This window comes from Apteryx mantelli, chromosome 3, assembly GCF_036417845.1.
Source record: "Apteryx mantelli isolate bAptMan1 chromosome 3, bAptMan1.hap1, whole genome shotgun sequence".
Lineage (NCBI taxonomy): Eukaryota > Metazoa > Chordata > Aves > Apterygiformes > Apterygidae > Apteryx > Apteryx mantelli.
In genome coordinates, this window is record NC_089980.1 from 48,401,438 (window position 1) to 48,429,058 (window position 27,621).

Here is a 27,621-nt window from a genome sequence, read left to right on the forward strand (position 1 = left end):
AAAAAACCACTCTCTTTAGACAAGATATTTGAATAAATTCTGCCTGTAGATGTATCCATAAACCTGTCTGATAGAAACTTGGTTTCAGTTTGAAGTTGTTTCTAAATATGATGTAACTTCTGCCAGTTTCCTAAACAAAACAGCATGTGAAATGTCCACAGATGATAATGTCAGCATTCTTATTTTCATGCCTTTATTTACACCTTATTTCATAGGCTTTAATTACAGGTCTTAATACTATGTGCTTCAGTGAAGATCATATTTTGTTGATCTTTCTTTATTTGGTAAAAAGACTGATCTTACTTTATTAACACTAAAGAGTATTGATGGTTCATAAAAGATGCATCCCTAGAGCTTTCTCTCCAGACTAGCCTTAAAAAAAATTCTTCTCATTCTGCCAGCTTTCTCAAGTTGGGTGCTCCACACGCTGCTAAAGAAGCAGGGACCGCTCATACTTTTTACCCCTGCGGTAGAAGGATAGGCAGTGCTATTCCATGTGCATGCTTCTTTACTTAGAGACAGATTATTACCTCAGTTATCTCAGTGGTATTTGCACAAACTTCTATTCATGTATGTCTGAGTAAAATTAGAAAAAATTTGCTTATAGGGCTGTTCATGAAGAAGTTATTCATCTCTTATAATTCCATATGGTAGAGCATATCTACAACGCTAATCTGGATTTATTTATATTTTGTATATCCCATTCAAATATTTTGACTTTAGCCTCAAGCATTGTCATGTTTGATAAGGACCTCTCTGAACACGTTAGCTAAAAGTTGATACTAGGGGTTGCTTTGTGTCCCTAGGTAATTTGGTAACAAGAAAATTGCAATTTTAGAATATCCGCATTAAGTATTTGTAACAATAGGAAGCTGAAAGATAGTGTGAGTTCTTTTGGGGTGCTGTTTGATTTTTTTTTTTTTTTTTTTTTTCCTTTAGCTAAAAGGTCAGAAGGATATGTTGTATTCTCCATTCTCCCTTTGTGTTAGTCCTTTGGAGAGAGAGGTATTTGATTACATATTTTATTAAAATATTGCAAAAAATTATCAGCTTGTATGGAAACTTACATTAGGTCAGAGTTAATGATCTGAAAAGTCATCTTATAGTCACATTAAAGGGAGAAGATCTGAAAGCAAATTTGATAGCCTGTCCGTATATAAATCCTGACAAAGTTTCATCCCTTGGGTCATATTGATTTGTTACTTACATTTCACTGCCTCTAGGCAAAGATGATGTTTGTTACTTTGTCAAAGTGTCTGTGTCTGCAGACTAAGCAAACCTGGGCATCTTATTCTTCTACCGCATTGTAAGATCAGAAGTCTTGGCCAAATATGAACAATCATGCAAGCTTTTAGGAAGTTGCCAGAAATTCTGAATTTGTCTTTAAACTGTTCAGCAAGTTATCTGATTTGTCTACCATCTCCTTAGCCAGAAATAGCTGTGAAAGAAGGACAGAGGAAGGCCAAAGACAATGCCTTGTTTGGAAAGAGAGTCCCAAGTCTGTCTCAACTTCTCTGAAAGGCTTTGGCGTTCCTACTGTTGTGCTGTCATTGGGCATTCTTCTGGGGGAAAGGGGTGAGATGGGTCAGATTTTGTATAAATCTGTGTTTATATACAGGCATGGTTAGTAACTGTTTAAAAAAAAAAAAAAGGTTTCCTTCTAAAGAACTTCTCTCAGAAAGTACTTTATCCTTTTACAGACTTTGGGAGAATTAGGAAGTTGGATTTTTTTGGAGTGATTTCTGCCTCTTCACTTTCAAATATATATATTAAAAAAAAAAAGTAGTGGGCTTTTAATAGAGTAGTGTTTTGTTAGTCCCCTAGTAGCTTAGCATAAACAGATCTATTTCCATCTTTCTTCTACTTAGCTTCTCCAAAAGCCTCCATTTTCTAGGATGTCATTATCCTTATCTCCATTGCATGTCTCTGCTGCTTGTAATTTTTCCAGGCAACAGAAGCAGCAGTGTAAAATTGGTATGTGTGTTTTTTGGTTTTTTTCTGACAATTTCATGTTTTCACTAAGAAGGTGTCTATTACAGTGGTGACAGTGGCTAATCTTTGCCACTTTTTTGCCTTGTTAAAGTTGCAGATGACATCTAAGGCAGCTGAGATAATTTTAGGCTTAGGGAAACAGTGTTGCACTAATTAACTTTCTACATGCCAGAAGATAGTGTTCTCTACAACCACAGAAGATGTCCTTTTCTCATGAAACATCTAAATTTAAATTTTCTGTAGAAACTGGTGGCTTATGTTTTACTTACTTTCTAGAGAAAGCTTTTTCTGCAATTATTGTTGAGTGACTGATTGGATTCTTCAAAAGTTGACATCTCTACACAGGCTCTCTGTAGGTATTGCCAGCTCTTTAGGAAACTGTCAGCTTGTGATCTGGCTAGTTTGGAACGTGATTGTGAAATAGTTTCAGACATTTAATTTGCTTCTGACCTTTCCTGACAGTTTGTGATTTTATGGGTTGCATTTCCTTTCCTCTGCATGGGTTAGATACAAAAAACATGTAAGGTGCTTTGTACAAGAAAACAGCTTACTGTACCATACCTTACTGATAAACTCAGCTAACACAAAATTCTGTCAAATGCATATAATGGAGGAAAAAAAAAGTATATCTCTTACTTTATTCTCTTTGTTCATGCTATGCTACTTCTAAAATAGCAGATGAAGGATTTTTTACTTTAAAGTTTGTTTTTTTGTATTCTTTCATAAACAATATTGTGCTATGTATGCCAAATTTGCTCCTTCAGGAATAGCTTTACACCAAGAAGCTTATTTGTAATGGAGAATACTAGAATGTATTTTTTTAAATGTTGCTATTTCTGGAAGGCATTTTTATCACCTGTCAGCTAATTAAATTGAGAATATTTGCCACTTGTTGAGGTACAGGATTTAGGAGGGAAAAAAAAATCAAATATTAGGTTGACTGATCACCAAAGTTAACATTACAAAAAAGTTTATGTACTTGACTTGACCAAAAGTTGCTATAGAATCACTATAAGCTTCCCCACACACACTTCTGGCTGTCTCCTGTGTAGTTACAGTTTTTCTGTCTTGCGATGTCCTTTGTGTTCTGCTCTTACAGTTGCTTGCTAATAATGAAGGACTAAATACTATAGCCATTAGCCGTTGTCTCTGTATGTAAGGTCTTTGTATTTTATCATCTTTCCATATTGGACTCCCTCACCATAGGTTGCTGTAACTTTTCATTTTGAATTCTGGGAAGATGATTGCATGCGAAATAGATCTGTTAGTCTCTCTTTGAGATCAGCAGCCACTTTTTCTAATGACCAAATGGTATGTGCAACAGTCCATAGAGCAATCCGTTTGCACAGATGGGCAGTAAATGATCTTCATGGACTAGGAGGTTGAAACTTCCCTAGAGTAACCTTGCACATTGCAGGCGTGTTGTTTTTAAAGAGTTTATTTTTGATGTTGAAACACGAGCTTTCATGTTTATGATGGCTTTAAATCCGTTGGACTTTATTTGTTAATTTTTGAGGTATGCTAGATTCTTCCATGGCTTCAGTATTTCCTTGTCTTTTCATAGGACCCCAGCTGAATGCACAACTAGAAGGCTGGCTTTCTCAAGTACAGTCCACAAAAAGACCTGCTAGAGCCATTATTGCACCGTAAGTTTGAAATTTATTTTTAATATATTTAATATTTGAATTGTTAATGCTTCTTTATTCTGAGTGATTCTGAAGTCTGGTGGAACCTTGTCTTTAGGTAAAAAGAATGTAATCCAGTTTTCAAATAAGTATTTTGAATGTTGTGTGGAAATGGCAAAAATCTGTGCACGTTTTGGTATATGATTAGTTTCCTTTTACAGATGGTTCGAAGACATAACGTTTGTTTGTGAGTATAAGCCAGGTAAGAGATTAGAATGGTAGTCTAAAGATGACAGATCATTCAATGCATCTGTAACACAGAACGTGTGTGTGTGTATACACACACATATATACACGTACACATTTTTTATATATACACATTACATGTATGTGTATATATACACACACATGCACATACACATTTATATTTTTATGTACATATACATAAAATTTGTAAAGCTACAAAAATGATGATGAAACTCTATTCAGTTATCCAAAATGGTTTGCTTTGGGGTTTTTTATTTAGTTTTTTGTTCATAAGAGAGATAGGAAAAAATGCTACATTGTAGGGTTATTTCTAAATTATTAAGGTAGAATTAAATTTAATGAAGATAGTCAAGACGTGTAGTAAGAAAACTATGTGGGTCAGTCTAATTTATTATGAGTTGGAAAGAAACATTAGGAAAAAGCACCCTAAGGATTATGAGTTTTTTTTTTTTACTTTGGTAACATAGCGTTAACATAATGTTTGAAGTATTCCATAATACCAATGATTGTGCAGAAGAAATTGGACCAAATCTGCTGTAGTCTTTTTCGCATGTATATCTGGAAAGAGGCCTTTTGGCTGTGGGTTAGGTAACCTGAGGGTTTTTTTCCAGAGCTACTGGAGATCTCTCTGTGGTCTTGGCAAATTGCTTCATTTATCTGTGCCTTTGTTGTCTCACTTGTAAAGTGGGATATAGTTAATCAAATTTTTCTAAAAGACTGAAAAACCTTGCTGCAGAGGGAATCTTTCAAAAGGATGTGTTGACACTGTCAAATAACTTAGCTTGCTGATTCACTAGGTCCCAGTCTCCTGTTAATCCATGTAGTGTGTATGCTAGTACTTTTCTGAGCTCTTTAGAAGGAATGAGCTAACTGCCTCTGAAGTAAAACCCAGGGGTAATTCTGAGGATGATTTGCTCCAGGTATCACTCTGTGTGTGTGTACGTACATATGTATGTATATATACACATGACACCACCTGGAAAGCTGTAGCTGTGTTGTTTCATGTACTCTATCTAAAATAACTGATGGTAATTATTGACCTAGAGTCACAGGCACTCCAGATGAGATCCAAAGGTGACGTGACCCAAGTGCTCTGCAGTGTGGGCATAACTGTCTGCTGCGGAGGTGCTACTGAGTGATCATGAACCGTTCTCTGCCACTTGGCCTGGGACCCTGGGGAATGCTCTCTGGAATTAATGCTTTTTGTGGTGTAAACTGAATCTTTTCCTGTTTTGAACAGTCTTGAAAAGGATGGATCTTAAGATGATGATATTTGAAACAAGTAGTCAGAATAATTATGAATCTTTTTGGAGCATGATAGGAGAAGAAACAGGAACACAGGACAAGGAAAACTCTAGGCCAGAACAATAGGCAATGATAAAACATCTGTCTTTTTCTCCACAATAAAAATTACTGCGCTGCGTTCCACTGCTTTCCTTATGCCCATTCTGTTGCTGAGGTATTCTTTTCACTGCCAGAGCATTTTCATTCTCTGTTTCTCTCTTGTAACATGTCTTTTATTGCCCAGAGTGTGGTTAAAGAGCTTTCTTTGACAGCTTGCTATTCCCATATCTTCTGGCTGCACACTTAGCATTATCATGAACTTCTGATAATATGCAGTCGTATAGTCTGCGTATTAGTATCTTTTATAAATAATAAAAGTTGCTTTGATCTGGAGGCCTACTTATAACTTTCAAGTGAAAGATCACCAAGAATTTTTTTTTTTTAAACAAATATATCCAATGTACTTTCGGCATTAACTTCTGTTAAGCTGATCCACTGTTAAGTGGAACAGTGCTTGCTCTCCAGCTCTTTCACAAGTTGATTTTTTTGGATCATTCTTGCTATTTCTAGCTCACTAAACCCCCAACATATTTAATAATATTTAATGTGTTAAGATATTTAATAATAATATTAAATATGTTAAATAATATTTAATACGTTAACATTTTGTACAACTTGATTTGCAGCCATGCAGGATATACCTATTGTGGATCTTGTGCAGCCCATGCTTATAAACAAGTGGATCCTAATATTACGTAAGTATTAAAGCATTCTCTTTTTATTATTTTAAGTGGAAAGCATAAGATGATCCTATTGCAGTGCTTGGAGAAGTTTAATGTTACTGTTACATTTTTACACCTTGAAGTGCTCAAATACATTTTTAATTTTGTTCTCTTTTGGATCTTTTATGCATCCATTTTCATTTTATTTTAACCTCATATAAATGTTCAAATTGTTTTAGTCTTACAAAAGAAAAGTTTAATGCAGTATTCTTGAAGATGAAAATGTAAAGCAATATTTTCAAAAGTTCTTGAATTATTGGGAGCTACCTTTTAGAAGGGGAGGGGTTAGGTGCTCTGTTTTCAGATAATATCAATGCGTATTTTGCTTTATTGCTTGATGTTCCACTGTTTTTACAAAAGCTTGAGCTGTTTGTTACTGGTCCCAGGGTTTCTTTGGGCTTTTTTTGTTTTGGTGTTTTTTTGTGTTTGTTTTTTTTTAAGTATATTAAAATATTTGACCATGATTCTGCATTGGTTTTTCAGTGCAGGATTATGGGCTGAATACTACCAGGATTCTCTTCTGCTGTGGAGAAAAGTGACCATTGTGTGTATATGATATTTGAAGTCAGTGAAAGTTACCTGTTGTAATAATTTTAAATGAACATATGTTTATAATGGCACAACTATAAAAACCATTATCTGTGCCCGTTTCTGAAAATATGAAGCCAGTTATTCTAGGCTAAAGTATAATAATTCTCACACATTTTGCTGACTGCAACATTTTTTTAAATGATAGAAAATTTTAAAACACTTACCAAAAAAGTTTTAAATTTTAAAACATCTACAGGTACTTGCTCAAAGTATGTATTTTGCAATTAAATTTTAGGTAAATGTTAATATTAAAAACTGGCTATGTCTTATCACAGTTGCTTATGAGGAAATATGTTGTAATACTCTCCAAAAACAATGGTTTTGATTCTTTCTAAAGTGTTATAAAGAAGTGAAGATGATTTGCGGTGTGACAGAAAGCTGGTTTGTCTAAAAATTTCTAGAACAAGTTCCATTCCCCAGATTTAATGACATTGAGTTGATGAAACTTCCTGCATCACTTTCTAAATATGTCATGCAGTAAAACAGTATTTGCTAGAATAATTTGTCTTTTAGCTGAAGTATTACACACTTAGATACTTTGTTTTAATGAGCTCTGTAAACAGTTTTAGTATTTTTAATATGGCTTGCTATAGCAGTTCATATGTAAGAAATAAACTATCTCTTAATGTCTCCCATCCCTGTAGTTCAGTGCAGAAGCAAGAAGATGTGGTTCTGATTCTGAAAAAGTGAATTTCCTGTAGTGGTGTTTTAAGTCCTGTGGCAGGAAAGCTAAGCCAGAGCCAGGAATTGATGACTTTATGAAATAAGATCATGATAACAGTGTGGGAAAGCTTGAAGTGTCAACTAAAGCTACAAATGTGCAGACCCAAGTCCTTGTTTTCAATGAGACAGTGGGATTAAGATAGCATTTGAGAATGGCTTAAATTTGAATTTGAAGCCTGAAGTAGAGCTAATCAAAAAAAAAAAAAAAAAAAGGCTCTGAATAGTTTATAAATCCAGAATCCTCATTTGAGAGCACATACCTATAGCTGTTGAAAGTGATGTGGTACAAGAAGGGAGTCCAAAAATCAGTTCTAAGGGGTTAACACAAACTTCAGCCTTCGAGTGAGTCCAGCTAGACAGACTTTCTAGCTGATTAGTGCTCTCTGGTATATAGCCTGTTTAAGAGGCTTAAGATTATCTGAAGTGTTAATCAACTGATCTCATGGTCATTTCTCAGATACGGAGTAAGGCTGGATCGTGGATTGGCCCATGGTCTTACACATATTAGAATAAAACTGTATTGCTAACCACCAGACAAACACTCAAAGTATCGCTTTTTTTTATTAAACTTGGTATTCTAAAGCAAGTCCCTGTAGAATTGCAGTTGTCTAAATTTTGGGCTTTTGTGTTAATTGTAGCCGAAAAATTTTCATTCTTGGGCCTTCCCATCACGTGCCCCTTTCCCGATGTGCACTTTCCAGTGTGGACATTTATAGAACACCTCTGTATGATCTTCGAATTGACCAAAAGAGTAAGTGCATAATAAAGCTTTCATCTGGTAGATTGCTGAGGCTTTAGTGTTACCTGTGTTATTGCAGTGCCAGGGACCCTGTTGTTGATGAGCTTTAGCACTCTTAAGTGGCATACAAATGTAGAACTATTCTTACTCCAATAAAAGCTGACTTCTAAAAGATCCTGCTGGTTGCTGGCATTACTGTATAAAATCTTAAAAATGGCTGTTATGATCCTACAAGTAAAGAATTTTCAGTCTTTGCTTATTTTTTCCATCATGGGTGTACGCCCCCTAAAAAGTGTGGGTTTTTTTTGTGTGTGTGTGTGTTTTTTTTTTTTTTTTAAGAGCGGTTCTCAAAATTAAAGAGTGTTATGTTTGAATAATAATATGCTACACACCTGCTCTAAATTCTGTGAAGTATTCTGTCTGCAAGAAAAGATAGTGCTTTAGCTGGTTTGAGTTTATTTCTAATAAAGGAACAAAAAGCTGGCTTTACTTGGACATGTTATTGCATGTTAGTCGTTTTTACTGGCAGAGTACCTACAGAACTTAATAACTGTTAGTCTGTAAAATACCAGGTTTTCAGACTAAAATTAAAGGTGCGATGAAGATGCATGCAGGTCAAAATATCAAACTTATCTCAAGGTGTATCTAAATAATTAGTATCTTTCTTAGGCTAATTAGCCTAAATGTATCGCCATTCTATCATGACTGCATGGCTAAGTAAGCTAGTTCAGGCTTTCTGCATAGCACTTCTTTTGTGCCTGCAGACATTTCCTTAGGTAACATGTTTTAGGTTTTGTAGAATTCCTCCATGGAATGGGGAACAAAGCACTGCCCTACTTCAAATTGTGCATTCAGTGGAGAGTTTTCATGTGCAGAGATCACCCTGTTTGCATACCATCAGGCATATTTGAGAGAAGAAAAGATGCATTATAAGCATGGATTACTTAATCAGTTTTCACTGTCCGTGAATTTCTTAATTGATAGTAAATTACATTAAACAGTAAAGGAAAAATGTTTTTACACATGCTGCAATGGCTCAACTTATCAGCACTTTTTCTTCTTGCAATGTATGATAATGCTGTTGTGAAAATAAGAATCAAAAGACTAGGCAGATGAGTACACCTTTTAAAATGTTTTTTATTGTATTATTTAAATTTTGTATTGTAACTGAAATTTTTTTGGGGAAGCTAAAAAAGGCCACTGATTTAATATATATGTTTATTTTGTGAACTGAATTTATTATGTTTGTATCTTAATGACTTACATTTAATCATAAATTTATTTTATGTTTAAAACAAGTGGTTTATGATCACAGCCCTTGAAGACAAGTAATATATTTTAGTGGACTTCTTTTAATAAAGATGCACTATAGTTTGCTTTACTGTAATTAAAAAAAAAAAAACTAAATCTTTAATTCATTTCAGTTTATGGAGAACTGTGGAAGACTGGAATGTTTGAGCGTATGTCTCTACAGACAGATGAAGATGAACACAGTATCGAAATGCATTTGCCTTATACTGCTAAAGCCATGGAAAGGTACTAGGGCTAATTACTTGTTGTACAAGAATGAGTATTATATGCATTAATTGTTTGAACTGCATGTAAAATGCAGTAGGAGGAGATAATACTCTTATGTAGGATTTCCCTTCTGCGCTCCCGCCCCCCCCCCCCCCAGTAAAAATTTTGAGGCAGGAATGGGGGTGTGGGAGAAATCGGACACAAGGTTATTACTTGCTGAACTATAGATACTGTGAGCAGAGCAAACACCGGAAAAATGAAATCGTAACACCTCTTACAAAAGAGTTCATATGTTGATATTGACTTAATAGAGTTCATATTAGACATGCTATCAGGAATCTTCCCAGATATTTGAATCCCCCCCCCCTTTTTGCAAGACCTGAAGTGTGGTAGTCTTGAGTGTTTGTTTTTGTTTGTGTGGGTTTTTTTGTTTTGTTGTTTTTAATAAAACTGCTAATTGGAAAAATAAATATAAGTGTTAGTCTGTATACTAGTGTAGAGCAAGTACAGCTGGAATCAGTCTTGTCCTTGTGTGTGAGAGGTGACCTAATCATTTCTTACTTTCTCTAAATTTCATAATTCAGTATTGGTAGAGGTTTGAGGGGGGTTTTTTTTGGGGGGGGAGGGGGTGGTCACTGAACCATTTTCCCAGCTCTGAAAGAAGTTCAGATACTGATATGTGTTTTCAGTAGGATTTAAAATTTGTTTGGAGTGTTAATACTCATTTTGAAATCAAGGTTCCGTTTAAACATTTCAGGTGAGCACTATGAATAATTTGGTTTTAAAAAAAGCAGGTGATTATCACTTTGGGTTTTTTCTGTTTTGTTTTGTTTTTTCTCCCACAGTATTTGAAATTTTCCCTGGAGTGCCAATACACATCTGGATGCTTCCTATACACTATCTTGAGGGTTTCCATATATCTTGAAAAATTGCCCAGCATTTGTGCTGCTTCTCTATGGGGAGAATTTCATTCTTGCTTTATTGTTGGCTTCACTGTGTCTTTTCTTTTTGGTTGCCTGGTGTTTTCACTTTGCAGCAAAGATAAATGGTATTTTGGGGAGGGATTTGTTTTCTGAAATTGAAGCAGGTTCATGTTTTAAAACAACTTACTAGTATGATATTATCAAATTAACTATATTTTCACTTTAATAGTATCCTTTTAAAACATTCTGCAGTTTCAGTTAGCAAGCCCTGAAAAAACTTCAGATGTTACTTAAAAAATTACAACCTTTTTTCTTTTGCTTATAAGCCATAAGGATGAGTTTACTATTGTTCCTGTATTGGTCGGAGCACTGAGTGAATCAAAAGAACAGGAATTTGGAAAACTCTTCAGTAAATACCTAGCTGATCCTAGTAACCTCTTTGTCGTTTCTTCTGACTTTTGCCATTGGGGTGAGTTTTATATCTCTTCATTATAGCAGTACGATAAATATTTTGTAGTTATTTTCAGAGAATGTCTTTCATTAAACATAATTTAATTTTTTAACTTCTAGTAAATGTATCCTTGAAGTTTAAATGCTTTTTGTAAAGCTGAAAAGGATTCTTTTTTATTTTGGAAAATTAGGTGAAAAAAATTAATGTGGTAATGTGTTTTCAGTGTAGTGGAGGAAGGAAGTGGTGAAGGTTATATGGGTTTATATGCATCTCTTCACTGTTGCAGTGAAATAACAGTGCCTGGAGTTTCTTGGTCTTTTACTCTTCTTTTAAGCATCTCAAAGCAACTTGCCAAACTAATTGGCTAAGAATTCACTGGACATGGCAACATTCCTCTGATGGAAGTAAATTTTGTACATGTTTTACTGTTGGGTAAGGTGGTAGATGGAGTATTTATGTCAATTCACCAGTTATTCCCGTTCATCTTGGTGGCAGAGCTAAAGAGATTCCAGAAGCCTTGACTTCTGTCCTTCTGCTTTAACTCTATTATTTTTTTAGGTGTGATAATAGCTGGGAAAGGGACTACTTCAGAAGGATATGTTTTATGTTACACAACAGACCTTCTTCCCTTTTTTTCAATTGTCATCTTTGGTCACCTTATATAATTCATATTTTATTCATCTTTGAATTGTGGAATAGCTAGAGCTATATAAGAATGACCTGGATTCTACTGTGGCTAATGAACCATCATTTAGAACTGTTTATTGAATTATCATGATCTTTTTCTTTTAACCTTCATTTACTGTGGGTATAGTTGTGCAAGCAGAAATAGCTTGACTCCAGGTTGACTCTGTCAGGAGGGGTAGCAAAAAGAAATGTTGCTTTACTTGCTGATTTATAGAATTGGATTCCAAGGCATTATCAGGCAATTAATAAGTGATACTTCAGTGTCAATTCTACATGGTAGGGTTTTTTGGAATATAGCTGCCTGTCAAGTGTTTTTCTTCACTTCTGGGCTGCTACTTTGGTGATTGCCCTCAAATTTCCTCAGTGGAGCTAAAAAGTATAATAAATGAAGATTACTACTTTACAAATATTATAATTTCAATTATTTAGTAAGTACTAGGGAGTGTTTTAGCTACAATTTTTCCCTTTTTTATTTTATACATGATTTTTGTTTCAAGGTCAGAGGTTCCGTTACAGTTACTATGATGAATCCCAAGGAGAAATTTATAGATCCATTGAGCATCTAGATAAAATGGTAAGTTTTCAGATTTGGTGGAACTAACTAACAAATTTCTCCTGTACATTACATTACTTTTAACACTTTAGAAATTTCTCTAACAAAGTATTATAGATTAGATTTTCTTGAATGTATACTTTTCCTCTGTTTACCACAAAAAGAATTTAGCTGGATTTTTTTGAGTTTTTTTTTAAGCTAATAACCTACATTTTACTGAGTGTGCACAATATGTTGTGGGTATAATCTAGTAAGCATAATTCATGAAAATAAATGCATGTTTGCTTACCCAAAATCCCCTAGTGTACCTTAATTTCTGTTCAAATACCTTCTTATATTTATGAGAAGCAATAAGAATTCTAAATTGAGTATTGTGGTAGTTCAGATTTGATAGTTATGATACCTGCACATTAAAACAGTGTTGTGATTGTTAATAGTTTCAGCATCATCCATCCTTAGGAAGAAAGGCGGTAGGGTGTTATGCTGGTTAGGAAAAAAAAAGTCACTGTTTTCTTGGGGCTAGTCTTCCCCACTCTGAGGTAGGTGGTGGGGAAGAGCACTAGCCTGTACTTCATTGTAGGTTTGACTAGTGACTAAAACAAATGCTAAATACACAAAAATCATGATACTAATTATATTGCATTTTCTTTTCAATCACAAGAGCCAAGGATTTATTTTTAAATTTTAAAAATTGTGCTAGCCTTCAGGACTGTATTTAAGGCACAGAATAGAAATAATTCTCCAAGAAATACATAATCTTAAAATTTGGTTAAAAACCTCTTTGGAACATTTCTGTAACTCTTGTGAAATATCTTAAAAGAAGAGAACTGGTATTATTCAGGGAATTTTTTTTTTTTTTATTGTTTTAAAAGAATAAATCCTATCTGTTGGCGAGACTTCTGGAGCTTTTTTGCTTTGTGTATCCATATTAACTTAGTTTTTCACCATCTACTGCTAGAATGAAAACAGTAAATAGTTTGCCTTCATTCTATTTACACTATTTTTAATAATTCCAATTGTCAGTTGAGAGGTTCCTCTATAAAAAACAGTGTTTTCCTAGAGAGTCCTGGAATTTGCGGTTCTGAGTGTTTTTGCAGGAGAGCAGATTAAGATGCATTAACAAACATTAGTTTCTGCTTGTTAATTTCTGTGGTGGAAGCTTGTAGGAAGACTGGACTTTGGCGTTTAATTACTTTCAGTGAATACACTGCTTTGTACCAGTCCTTTGGTAGTCATTTAACCAGAAGGAAATGGCATATTTTTGGTAATACTGATGAAAGTAATTGCTACTGTATGCTGTTTAATAACTATAAAGGTACTTTTTCAATCTTAATTGGAAAACTAAACATGCTGCACAGCAATCATAGAATCACAGAATGGTTGAAGTTGGAAGGGACCTCTGGAGGTCATCTAGTCCAACCCCCCTGCTCAAGCAGGGTCACCTAGAGCACGTTGCACAGGATTGCATCCAGGCGTGTTTTGAATATCTCCAGAGAAGGAGACTCCACAACCTCTCTGGGCAACCTCTTCCAGTGCTCTGTCACCCTCACAGTGAAGAAGTTTTTCCTCATGTTCAGATGGAACTTCCTGTGTTTCAGTTTGTGCCTGTTGCCTCTTGTCCTGTCGCTGGGCACCACTGAAAAGAGACTGGCCCCATCCTCTTGACACCCTCCCTTCAGATATTTGTATACATTGATAAGATCCCCTCTCAGTTTTCTCTTCTCCAGGCTGAACAGGCCCAGCTGGACTCTCTCCAGCAGTGCCATGTCTCTCTTGTACTGGGGAGCCCAGAACTGGACGCAGTACTCCAGATGTGGCCTCCGCAGGGCTGAGTAGAGGGGGAGAATCACCTCCCTTGACCTGCTGGCAACACTCTTCCTGATGCAGCCCAGGCCATTAGCCTTCTTGGCCACAAGGGCACGTTGCTGCCTCATGGTTAACTTGGTGTCCACCAGCACTCCCTGGTCCTTCTCAGCAGAGCTGCTTTCCAGCAGGTCAACCCCCAACCTGTACTGGTGCATGGGGTTATTCCTCCCTAGGTGCAGGACCCTGCACTTTCCTTTGTTGAACTTCATGAGGTTCCTCTCCGCCCACCTCTCCAGCCTGTCCAGGTCTCTCTGAATGGCAGCACAGCCCTCTGGTGTATCGGCCACTCCTCCCAGTTTTGCATCGTCAGCAAACTTGCTGAGGGTGCACTCTGTCCCTTCATCCAGGTCATTGATGAAGAAGCTGAACAAGACTGGACCCAGGACTGACCCCTGGGGGACACCACTAGCTACAGGCCTCCAACTAGACTCTGCGCCGCTGATCACAACCCTCTGAGCTCTGCCATTCAGCCAGTTCTCAATCCACCTCACTGTCCACTCATCCAGCCCACACTTCCTGAGCTTCTCTATGAGGATGTTATGGGAGACAGTGTCAAAAGCCTTGCTGAAGTCTAGGTAGACAACATCCACTGCTCTCCCCTCATCTACCCAGCCAGTCATTCCATCATAGAAGGCTATCAGATTGGTTAGGCATGATTTCCCCTTGGTGAAGCCATGCTGACTACTCCTGATCACCTTCTTGTCCTCCACATGCTTGGAGATGGCCTCCAGGATGAGCTGCTCCATCACCTTTCCAGGGATGCAGGTGAGGCTGACTGGCCTGTAGTTCCCTGGGTCCTCCTTCTTGCCCTTTTTGAAGACTGGGGTGACACTGGCTTTCTTCCAGTCCTCAGGCACCTCTCCTGTTCTCCAGGACCTTTCAAAGATGATGGAGAGTGGCTTAGCAATGACATCCGCCAGCTCCCTCAGCACTTGTGGATTTGTGGGTGTCAAGTTTGCATAAATGATCTCTAACCCGATCCTCCTCGACCAAGGGAAAGTCTTCCTCTCTCCAGACTTTCTCTCTTGTCTCCAGGGTTTGGGGTTCCTGAGGGCTGGCCTGAGCAGTAAAGACTGAATGCCTTCTTTGCTTCAGTAACTCTGCCTTCCCTGCATCCTTCGTCACCAGGGCACCCACCCCATTCAGTAAAGGCCCCACATTTTCCCTAGTCTTCCTCTTGCTACTGATGTATTTGAAGAAGCCCTTCTTGCTGTCCTTGACATCCCTTGCCAGATTTAATTCCAAACGGGCCTTAGCCTTCCTCGTCGCATCCCTGCATACTCTGATAACGTTCCTATATTCCTCCCAAGTGGCCTGTCCCCCTTTCCACTTTCTGTATACTTCCTTCTTCTGCTTGAGTTTTGCCAGGAGCTCCTTGCTCATCCACACAGGTCTCCTACCTCCTTTGCTTGACTTCCTACTCATAGGGATGCACTGATCTTGAGCTTGGAGGAGGTGATGCTTGAATATTAACCAGCCCTCTTGGACTCCTCTTCTTTCTAGGGCCCTAACCCATGGGATTCCTCCAAGTAGGTCCCTGAAGAGGCCAAAGTTTGCTCTCCTGAAGTCCAGGGTTGCGACCCTACTTAGTGCCCTGCTGCCTCCTCGCAGGATCCTGAACTCCACCATCTCATGGTCACTGCAGCCTAGGCTGCCCCCGACCTTCACATCTTCCACCAGTCCTTCTTTGTTTGTTAGTACGAGGTCCAGCAGCACACCTCTCCTTGTTGGCTCCTCCACCACCTGTGTCAAGAAGTTGTCACCAGTGCTCTGCAGGAACCTCCGGGACTGTTTGTGCCTAGCTGTGTTGTCTTTCCAGCAGATATCAGGGTGGTTGAAGTCCCCCATGAGAACCGGGGCCTGGGATCGTGAGGCTACTTCCAGCTGTCTGTAGAAGGCCTCATTGACTTCCTCTTCCTCATCAGGTGGCCTGTAGTAAACACCCACAACAGTGTCACCCATGCTAGCCTGCCCTTTAATCCTTACCCATAAGCTCTCGACTCGCTCCTCATCCACCTCTAGGCAGAGCTCGATACATTCCAGTTGCTCTCTCACATAAAGGCAGCTCCACCACCTTGCCTTCCTGGCCTGTCTTTCCTAAAAAGCCCATAGCCATCCATGACAGCACTCCAGTCATGCAAGCTATCCCACCATGTCTGTAACTGCAATGAGATCATGGCCCTGCAACTGCATACAGAATATAGTGTAGTATATAGTGATATATATAGTGATCTCTTTTCGTCTGTTAACTAATATCGTGCATCCATGAACACATGACTCCCTGCTGAAACTCCCCACAGAGTAGGTTTTGCTTTTGGTGAATTTTGGAAACTTCTTTCAGCAGCCTTGTGGGAAGTGCACTTTTGACCTTGAACACAGTGCCGCAAGGGTCTCTGTCATGTTTCATCAGCTTTTGGAAGGAGTTTGCTCAATTTTTATATGCCCTGCTCAGCTGCCTCTTTTTTCCTTAGATAAATATTGAATTCTTTAATGTTGTTTTTAATGCTAAAGAAGCTAGGCCTCTCCACAGAGAATATAGCTTAAGGTAGACACAAAACATTAAAACAAACAGAAATGGTAACCTCTACTATTGATGATGTAATAATTTTATTTATCCTAACTAGCAAAGCAGTTGGCTTTGTGCTTTGTAAGCAGAAAAGTAGTCTGGGTTGATACTGAATTATTTTTCTTTAGAAATGCCGTTGTAGGAGGACAATGGTCTTTTCCCCTATTTCCCTTATTAAGACTAGACTTTAAGTATTATTTTCCTAGCTAGTGCATAAACAGTGCGAAACATGATGTGCGTTGTAGATTTACTACCATGTTAACCTCTATGAAAAATTGTATTTGCTCTTAGAGCCCTTAGATTCCAACATAAAAAATGCAGAGTAGTAAACATTGCTGGGCAGCACATCAGTTTCTCCATGGTAACTCTTAATGTGACCTTGTTGTTAGGCTGGGGGCACCACTGTGTACCTTGTGAGGCACTCAGTGAAAGGAGTAAGCATCCTCATGATAATTAGGGGTGCCAGGGGAAGAATCCTCAAATGAAGAGTTATAATTGAGTGGCCAACGTGCAATAATTTGCTTGTATATCATAACCCTGATACTTAGCATCTTTTAAATTAAGAACGGAGGAGTATTCTGTAATATGTCATTGAAGAGTAATTATTTTTTGATGATGGCTAGCCAGAAAACGTAGACTGCCCACTTCAATCTTCAGTGGCAGATTGCTCATTTCACTTATATTTGTGAAACCTTATTCCTTTCGCTTGAGTCAGTTGGAGGATTCTGTTACACTGAATATTGAAAGGGAAAGGAGGGGGAGGGGAAGAAAAAAGTAATGCAGATACTAAGGAGAGCTGTGCAGAGTCAGCTGGCAGTCTTTGTGCAGAAGCAGTGCCCAGCCTGGCTGGCTTTTGAGATGGCTCTCATAAATGTAGCTGAATTCTGGTGGCTTCCGCAGTGCCGCTCTGGTGTGCAACACCTTCCACAGTTCTCCAGTCTGGGAAGACCTTCTAGTTTGGGCATAATGTGGACCATCACTCTAGGCTTATATACTATACTGTACCCAGGCAGTAATTTTCTTGTTATCTGTTTATTGTCCAGTCTGAGTGACTCATATTATGCAAAGATAGTTGGACGGACTAGTGCTAAGACCAAGTTTGTGTTTCTGCTTTCATAAGTGTGCTACTATTTTGTATTTTTTAAGAGTGAAGAAGCAGCTGGGATAATTGATTGCAAACGTTAATTAGTTAAACGATTGTTGGCCTATAGTATAAAATAAGCATGCAGCTTTTTGTAAGCTCTTAGATATTTTGTCCTTTTGAGACTATATTTAAGAATGTAAACACTTTTAATCATTTGTGCACTGTACTAGGATACTGTAGGTGCTATTAATAATGTCTGCTTAACTGAGATATGGTATTTATCTTCGGTGTCATGATATCCATGTGATAGTTTGCATTTTATCATGTGGTTTTTGTCAGGTATTTTAACTCCGCTCTAAATTATGTCCAGCTGAGTTATTTTGAATGCTGAAAATTTCTGAATAGCTTCATACTTTTTTTTAGAACAAACAAAACACAACCTGACAAAGATACTTCTTTTGTTCCTCAACACCATGCTAGTCTGAGAACCAAGGCCGGTAAACTTCATTCCTCTGCCATAACAACTTTTAAATCAAAAAGACTGAAAAGTTCAGTACAGCTGAACGTTTGTAGGATATTTGCTAATACCCATTTCATATGGATTTTCTCAAATCTGTGATGTATGAAGGCTCTGTTAGCATTTGCTGGGATGAACTCACTGCATAGCTCTAAATGTTTCATGGTATTGAATTGTGTATTGAAATAAGCTTACTAGGCATTCTGATAAATCAGTGTCCATTCATTTGAGACAAATGCTCAAATGCCTGTTGCCCAGTACATTCCAGTGACTTATGGCTATGAAAAGAGCCTCTCAGTTGAGCAGCCATTCTTATTTTTAAAACAAGTCATGAAAGGGTTTGCTAATGGATAAAATATATTTTTATGAGCTGTTCAGTGTCTGGTAAGTGCCTTATGCATGCTTGGTTTCACTTGAGTATGTAGTTAAGTTTGGTTCTGCTTTCTTTAGCTGTGTATTGACACATGCAATTTACAAGGGAATGGATGGTTCAGGGACTTGCTACTTAAACTTTTCACAAACACAATGATTTCTGTGTAATCACTACTAGCTAGGGAATAGCTACCTTTAATTTTTGGCAGTCATTTGGGTTCTGTAGATCAGGAGTGAGCAACAGCTATAATTGTTGGCCAGGGGTCCAAACACCTTCTCTGTGACCCTGGAAGAGCTGAGCTCTTGCCAGCAATTGGTCAGCATAGTTTGGTTTTATTTTTCCATAAAATTTATCTTTATATGAATTCATCTTATGTCTGTTTTTAATAAAGAGTACACAAATGTGGTGGTTATGGTTGTTGTTTTCTAATCCTCTGACTCTCTTGGGCATCTCCATCTTCTCTGTTCTAAGTTGTGATCCACAGTCTGAGTAATTGGAGTATCTGCCAGATCAGCCAACACCCTTGCAGAATATTCAAGAGGTTTCACTCTTGAGGTGGAGACTTCAGACAGACAGACTTCTTCCTGCATCACTATTTCTCTTTTTATCACCCACACTTCACCAAAAGCAGCAAGGGAAGGGAGGGGCAATCACACAAACATCAGGCATCTTGGGAGAAATTCTTTCTTTGACTTCCTTTTTAATATCAGCCTCCCTATATCCCCATGCAAAGTGTATGTTTTTTCTGGACTCTAAGGAAAACTCTCCAACTTCATCAGCTACACGTAAAAGGCACAACTATGTGTCTTACTGAATTAGTAAGTGATTGAAGCTCATTTACCTGGTGAAGGGAGTTAAACCATTTTCAGAGGGAGGAAAAACAGGAGAGGATGGAATCAAATTCAGCCAAAATAGCAAAGCAATGGTGAGATCCAGACAGTAATTTAGTTAGATTGGTTTAAACTACTTTTTATTGCATTTGCTTTACTATATGGGGGTAGGGAAAGAGGAGGCTGGTTTTGGAGTTGTAGAATTCTTTGCCTTTATGAATGCAAATGTTTGTGTATGTGGAAGGTTTTGTTTTCCATAGATCTTCTAGCTTTCGTAGTATAACTACATGGGCTTGTGGGTCTCAGTATGGAGGGAGGTGAAAAAAAGATGTATAGGTGCATCATGCACATGACTGCATCATGTAATGTGGAAGCATCTTCTGGCTCTTGCATTTCTTTTGGGGAAAATTTAGTGACATGTGCACCAGCTTTCCAGTGCTTCAAAGAGGTTCTGGGTCTGCTTTTTATGCACTGAACAGATGGCCAGCCTATGCCTGGATCAACTGCCTTGCATGCCTGATGTGTCTGGGATAGTTACACTTGCTACATGCTTGAATTGCATGTGTGTGTATTGATGATTTGCCTGGGATTGCTGGACATCAGAAGTCCCAGACAAATGCACTGACCTGAGAACTATTACCAGGGAGAAGAGATGGAGGCAAAATTTTTCTGCTTTGCTCTTTTAGTAAATCTGTCTGGTTATTGCTGCACAAAATCCTGTGAAAGCAGGACGGACTTGAAGGTGGGGGATCAGCTAGTCTGTGGGAGGAGCTTTTTTAATGTGATTTTTTTTTTTCCCATTAATACTGCAAGGATAGCTTCCTAAATCTTTGAGTTGTTGACAGCTTTGGAAAAGCCTGTATGCTCCTAGTTTGTCAGGGGTTGGCAACAAGATGATTACAAGCTAGAGCTCATATGCTGAGATTCCCTTGATACTCTTGATTCAAAGTTGAGGTTTTGTTCCTCCTTCAGATATCCTATGTTGTTACACAAAGTAGTGTATAAACACCCGCTTTTGAATGTGTGAAATAATCATTGCTATTGTGTTTTTTTTTTTTTCTTCAGGGTATGAGCATTATAGAACAGCTAGATCCTGTATCTTTTAGCAATTACTTGAAGAAATACCATAATACAATATGTGGAAGACATCCTATTGGAGTATTATTAAATGTAAGTAGTTTTTGATTTGAAGAATACAATTTTTAGCAAAATTGTTTATACTTTTTAAAAATGTAATACTGCTGGAGTATTCCTTAGCTCTAAAATGGCAAGTCTGGAATTAATTTATTTTTCCAAGTGCTCTCAATTTGGTCTCTAATTTCCTTGTCTTGCACATAGACAAATGTAAGTTCTTACAAGGGCTGAGGTTTTCAATTGCCTGAGGGAGATGAGGTACCACGTTCCTTTGAAATTCAGTGAAATAATCATTCACTTTCTCTTGGCACTTCAAACGAACAAAAAAAAATCCATCTCCATGGGGAAGTACATATTTGCTTCTTTTGAATCAGTACTTACAAACATACTTTATATACATATGTATTTTTTTTTCTGTATTGCTATTAGCTAGCTATCGTGAATGCCTTGTGATGTCTGACAGCATTTTTGAGTTTTGCAAATATGATGAGAGATTGCCTCTGTAAGTATTAGTGCAGTGCACCATTAACTCATAAATTAATGGCGATTAGAATTCAGATTAACTGGTACATTCTAGTTATTGTATTCTGCGTTGGTGATGCAGTACAAACATAAACCTGGCTTAACTTAGTTGTCTAAACTGTGTCACAGCTGCTTCACAGCACTGTTGGAGTACTACAGATTTGTCATATTACTTAAATGAATCTTACAGTGTACTTTTAATATAATTCAAATATAAAATAATAGGCATATCCTTTTTTAAAGGGAAAGCTTAATTCATTGGAAATATAGTCTATGGAGAATATATAGAGGAATATTTTAAAGTGGGATCTATAAAAGATTGTACGAGCAATGTCAATGTTGGGGATGCATGCAGCAAAATTCAGTACTATGACTTAGCTCTGTAAGAATCTCCAATGCTTACTGTCAAAAAATGATTACCCTTGCAATGAATCTGAGCTGAATTCTGCTAGTTCACTTTAGCACATTGTCGCATTTTACATACATCTTGGTGCATTTTTTTCCTTAACGGAAAAATACTGTCTAAAAAAGTGTTAATAGTGATTTTCTGTTATGTATATGTCTTTGTATAAATTCCCTACAGAATCAAAAGTGTGGTTCTCAAATGATCTTTTTATTTAGTAAGGCTATTTAGTAATGTTTTATAGAGCTGTTTGGGTGTGCATAGTGCAATGGGGGGAGCATCAGTGGATACACAGAGCGCAGAAATGGGTTAGGTCCACAAAGCTCTCATTAGTATGAGAGATGCAAGAATGCCCAAAGACCATTTGGAAGAAAGGACTAAGATCTAGATGATGTCATAAACTATTTCACTGATACTTTTTTCTTTAAACACATTTTTTTTCTCTCTTCAGGCTATCAACGAGCTCCAGAAGAATGGAATGAATATGAGCTTTTCATTTTTGAATTATGCTCAGTCAAGCCAGTGTCGAAACTGGCAAGACAGCTCAGTGAGTTATGCAGCTGGAGCACTTATGGTCCACTGAACCGCTGAATGCTCAGGGATGGCACCTGCACACACTCTGTATACGGGGTCCCAGCCTAGCCCTTACAAAGATACAGTCCCTGGTCTTTGGGTATACTGAAACCTCAAACTAATAGAACTCTTCTTTTCTAGTAGGTGTAGTCCTTCCTTAGTTTCAACTCATTTAAAAATGCTTTCTTGTTTAGGACAGTGGAAGGAAGGCTGGTATCAAAATATTTTGTGCTTTTTAAAAAAGATAATGGCTATAAAGGCATGGTGGCAGACAGTCCTTATACAACATGTAAAGCATTTACCATATCCTAAATTTGCACTCTTCGCAGACCTGTGCACATGTACTCAGCTTTCAGAATAGTTTTGCAAGTTGTAAACAGAAAAAGGGGTGGAAGCTTTTTAATTAAAAAAAAAAAAAAGAACAACGCATTTATAAATGATCCTGTATTAGAATATAATAAAACTCCAGTATAGTCAGTTACTACCCGTGATGTACAACAGATATCTTCTATTTTAGTTGCTAATAAAGGGCTACACAAACCAAAATAGTCTGATTTAAACTTATTGCTTTGTTTTCTGTATGTGGCTGCTTGTCATTAACATCCTTTATCCTCAGTTCTTATGCTTGATAACTCAGCCATTCTGTAAAATACTTCAGAACGTATTTTATATTCAACATTTGTTATGACTACTTCATTTACAGATTTTTTTATCTTAAACCTGCACTATGAGTTCAGCTGTGCAAAAGAACTTTAAAAGCCTTTTTTATATTTTCATTCTTTTTGTTTTACAAAGTTATCTATAAAATATCTTTTGGTATACGATACAAATTTGTATCAGAAATACAGTTTTAATGATTTTTATGATCAGTTTGATTGATGAAGTGAAATGGATGCAGTATTTTTATTTGAAGTGATTTAATATTGAAAACAATAGCTGGAAATGAGAATTCTTAGAATATCTATCAAGCATTCATAGGCCACAGAAGCCATACAGTGCTAAGCTCAAGCAATTATTCCTCAAAGATTTAACTGGGTGGGGAAGGTAAGGCTTCTCTCTCTTTGTGTGTGTGTGTGTGGGGGGGGGTCCTCTTTTTTTTAATTCTTTGACTGGGGGTAAAATTGTTTCATATTCTTTAAGCACCACCACATCTTAAGAGTTCTTGTACTTTCTTCTAGCCAAAATAATGGTGTAATTGTTTGAATTACTACCATTCCTGAAGACTTCCTTTTATTCTAATAAGAAATGCAAAATAGAATGGCAGTACTGGCTCATTGTCTAAATGGAGATTTCATTCCCTGATACTTGACCTGCTGTCAAGCAGCCTCCTTTTACATTCAACTCTTTTGGGTAACAGAGGGGAATTTCAGAATTCAATTTAGATTATCTTTGAAAGTTGTGGGCATTGCTGCATGCAAAGTCTTCAGCTGAAAGCATAACAGAAATCTTGATATTCTATTAAAATGCTGAGTATTCTTTTTGTAAACACCACTTTTGCTTGCACCACTTCTATTCTCCTTATCACAGATGGCTGCTACATTAATAATAACAGGTGAATGCTCCATTTATAGAATGAACTACTTTGCAGATGTTCTGAATTAATCACAAATGCCAGACTTCTTTGCATGTTCTTTCTTTTACTTGCCTTATTGCTCTGCCTTGTTCTTGAAAATTCTCAGCAGCAGACAGGAGAAACAACTTTCAGATTATTTTTCACAGCCTTGCAGAAAGAATGTGCAAGCAAAACTGAATTGGTAGCCAGTCTTTATAAATACTTGTCTGACTGTGCCTTATTAAAGTCATTTGATCATGAAGATTTCTTTTTCATCTTTGGTGAATACAAATTTAATTAGGACTCAAATTTCTTTCAGTCTTAATGCCAAATGCTTAATGTCATTATTGAAACACATAGTTGATTGGAATGATTAAGTATATATGTTTTCTCTAAGGTAAATACAGTAATAGCTTCTGAATACAAATATTTAAGTTGCATCTTAGTTCTGTAAGGTATTTTTAATAAAAACAAACATAACTGGAAGAGCTTCAAGGAAATTCATCAATCATTTTGCTCAGCACAATGTTATGAAATATCTTACAGTGAAAGCACTTCACATGTAAACTGTGTAATGTATTTCAAAATAAAGTTTCTAATTAAAATGGGAATTTCTGTGCCTACTAATAATACCAGCAATAGCAGATCAGAAGCCCAATCAGGAAAAAGTTAAAGCTTTGTAGAATCTGCTTTAACTTTAGAAAGATTTATTGTATAAATCCTTTCTGTTCGAGAGTAGCATATATCTAGTTTCAAAGAAGAACTCAATTTTTTGGCCATGACTTCTCGTGGTTTTGGAGGAAGTTGACTTCAGTACTCAGTTTCCTGGTGTCTCAGTTTGGAGCATGTCAAAAGGAAAAGCAAATGTAGAGAACAGTAATTTCTTGAAAAGATCTTCACTGAAGACTGCAGCCTCATTATTTTTTAGCTTTAGTACATAATCTATTCTCACTCCAATATACACTTGAATATCACATTTGTGTGGTTTACACAATATTGAACATTCACTGTCCTATTTGCTTTTTGTGGAGGCTACTTCTATGCATAGGATAACTAGGATTTGACTGCTCCTCTGGTACAATAAATCCATTCAGGAAAGTGACTCTCACTTTCAAGTTTTGGCATTCTAGAAAAATGAATGCATATTAAATGTGAAAATGTTGATTAAAATACTGCTTTGCTTTTCTGCTCTCATGTTTACAAAAAAGTTACAGATTTTTAAGTCTTTTAAAAAGTATTTTTAAATATTATCCAATGAATTCTTAATTCTTCAGTCTAATATTTTTGACACTGAAATGAAGCAATAGTTCTTCAGCTATTTAGCTTTGAGATCTGCAGAAGCTCAATAAATAGCATTAGCAGAAGAAATAGCATTAGCACAAGCAGTATCCTGCTGCTGGCCAGTGAATGCCTTTGTGTTTGTATCAGGAACCCATATGTTGGGGCTGCGTGTGGTGGGGCTTTTGTTTGTTTTTGTTTTACCTGAGTCTGAGAACATGTGTCCCTCAAATTATGTTTGACCTCAACATGATAAGAGTTAGATTTAGCTGCTCTCAGCCTTCATGAGCATTAATTAATTTAAATTTTGACTTGAATTGTTTGGATTCAATGCTATTACTTGAATTTAGTTTTTACTCCAGTGCAGCCTCCTTTCCTGGAACCTCTGGAAATGCCAGGTACATCCAGGTGTTTTTAGGCCCAGCTTTTGCTCTTGCTGTTTTCTAGTTAGTTCATTGCTGCGTCTTAGGGGTATTGCTGTATGCATTACTCGGGAATTGTGATTTGATACTTCAGGCACTGAAATGGGGGGTTTCTGTTTGATGCTTGCACACATGGTCTCCCAGTGCTTAGTGCACCTAGTGTCAGTGGTTGGTGGTGGAGTGTTTTTTGTGTGGGGGTTTTATTTATTCCTCCCCCCCCCCCCCGATGTTTGTGCTCTCCTCTTATTTCCTCAGGAAAATAGAGAGACCAGCTGCATCAAGGAAAGCTTTGCTTTCAAATTACATCAGTCATTATGATTTGCAATTGTTATTTCCTCAGGCTGAATTCAATGTGCCAGCTAGTTTCTGATCTGCTCTCAGAAATTGCCCAAACTATTACGTTCATGGAGAAATGTTTGAAGTCTCTTGTATAGATGACCTTTCCCTCCCTCCTTCTGTGAGAAACTTTAAGTTAAGCCTGAAGCTAGCCTGTGGAAAGATTTTCAGTATGAAGAAAAACTGAATTTTAAAATCTGGCTTAATGCACCTCGAAGACGTGAAATGTTTTGATTTTGGGCATGCAGTGCAGCCAGATAGCCTTTTCAATAGATGGTTGCAAAACATTGCTTGGAATTGGTCCGTAGGGATGAACTGACTTTATTCTTTTGGTAATGCAGAATCTATTAGTCTTATGGTAATGGTCTCTAGAGTGTTGGGGTTTTTTTCTTCCAAATTTTTTCTTATTTGATTCTGTCTAATTCTGAAAACAGTTTTTCTTTGCATACTGCAGACAATTTCCAGATGCCTGGTGCCATTTGGGTTTTATCTTATTCCAACATTATCTGTAAACAGCATTTACTTCTTCCTGTCTTGTTTGGGTCCTTATATAGAATATGCATTCCCTGTTGCAGGGTTCTTAGACATCTCTCCCTTTACTTACACCCCAAGAATGAAAATGTCATGGGTAGTGATGGCTCTAAATTAAGAAAGAGATGATTATCAGTTTTTAAGAGACTTTTTGTTTGTTTGTTTTTTGTGGGGGCAGAGAAAGTTGAGGAGAATATGTGGGAAGAAAATGGTTGCTTTTCTCCTTTGTTAGGGACTTTTGTTCCCTGTCCTATTTGGGAGCTGACATACTCTTACTGCTACTTCAAAGAGAAGAAACCTTGGAGGTATTTTATCAAGTCTTGCTCTAGGGCTTCAAACTCATGGGGGAGAATCTTATGCTAATATCTTCAAATTACAGGTAAGTTAACGCAAAGGCAGCAGGTGAACTTTTTCCCCTCAAAGATTCTAAGGAGATGATGGCCGTGTTTGGTTCTTGGTGGATTTAAGAGAAGTAAATAATCATTTCGGGCATGTGATATTGATTAATGGTAAATACATATTCCCCACAAACAGTTCTGTATACATCTTTCAAGGCTTGTGAAACCAAAGTTGTTGAACTACTGTTTACATGCACACTCACTCACTCCTAACTTGAGTACTTGTATTTAAATCACACTAAGGAATTACCCAGAGCCTCAAATCTGTGGTCAGTGAAATCAGTAATGAAACCTGTGACTTCAGTGGTACAGTATCTGCTCTGTGTATGAGAAAGACTTAAAAGAGGAATCAAATACTGCGTTAAACATTAAAATAGGAACTCTCTGAACCTAAATGTCTCACTTTTTTTTTCTATAATGAATTTTATAGCACAGAGAAATGTCTTTCCTGAGCCTATGGCTGTGGCTGCACAACGCTAGAAACAGCAGTGATTCTTGCAATGGCAACTATAATTGCATGAAGTCCTTTCTTAAATAAAAAGTGAATATCATGCTCTTCTGATGAGCTCTTTCAGCATGTAGTGGAGTATTCATGCCTTATCCTTTTTATTTCTCCTGTCCAAAGTAGAACTGAGTTTGCAGTGACTCAGCTCATATGATACTGCCCTAAATACCAAGGAGGTGTTTCTACAGTATTAGAAATTAAATTGCTTTATATTTGCATGTGGTGCTCTAACATCAAATATACTTTCCTTGAATGTCAGCTTCGTAACTGGCCTGATGGAGGATGGTGCAGGGATACCAGCCAGGAAGAGCCCCAGTCCTGGCCGCCAACAGGCAACCCAGACCCTGGTCCCTTGTCTTGTCTGCTTCCTGCAGAGGGAGGTGGCAGAGGTGGCTAATGCATATGTACTGCCCTGCTGCTGCCATGTGTCCCCTGTAGGGTGGGATGGCCTCTGAGCAAGCCTTGTGCTAAGGCCAACGTAGTGCTTAGTGCTCTTCTGCCTTGAATGTCTTTTTTCCCTGTAGAGTTAAGCTCAAAGTGCTTTTTTTTTTTTAATTCTAAAAATAGTTATAAAAAGAACTTGAACAGTGAGCCTG

General features: G+C 37.4%; 1 protein-coding gene across 2 annotated transcripts in view; it reads left to right on the forward strand.

Moving 5' to 3' along the window:
* The window catches only part of MEMO1 (mediator of cell motility 1), a 32,666-nt gene extending 8,506 nt beyond the window's left edge, over nt 1–24,160 (forward strand). Inside the window, exons 2-10 of one of the 2 annotated variants that reach the window (XM_067293314.1) lie at nt 3,557–3,638; nt 5,855–5,923; nt 7,903–8,015; nt 9,428–9,539; nt 10,771–10,913; nt 12,080–12,156; nt 20,437–20,541; nt 20,935–21,007; nt 21,882–21,967. In XM_067293314.1, the coding sequence (XP_067149415.1) occupies nt 3,557–3,638; nt 5,855–5,923; nt 7,903–8,015; nt 9,428–9,539; nt 10,771–10,913; nt 12,080–12,156; nt 20,437–20,541; nt 20,935–20,958 (725 nt within the window). In that variant the 3' untranslated portion in view covers nt 20,959–21,007; nt 21,882–21,967. Of the gene's footprint in view, nt 1–3,556; nt 3,639–5,854; nt 5,924–7,902; nt 8,016–9,427; nt 9,540–10,770; nt 10,914–12,079; nt 12,157–20,436; nt 20,542–20,934; nt 21,008–21,881 lie in introns of both variants that reach the window. The other variant, XM_067293315.1, reaches the window with a different exon arrangement.
* Nucleotides 24,161–27,621: the final 3,461 nt, after the last annotated feature.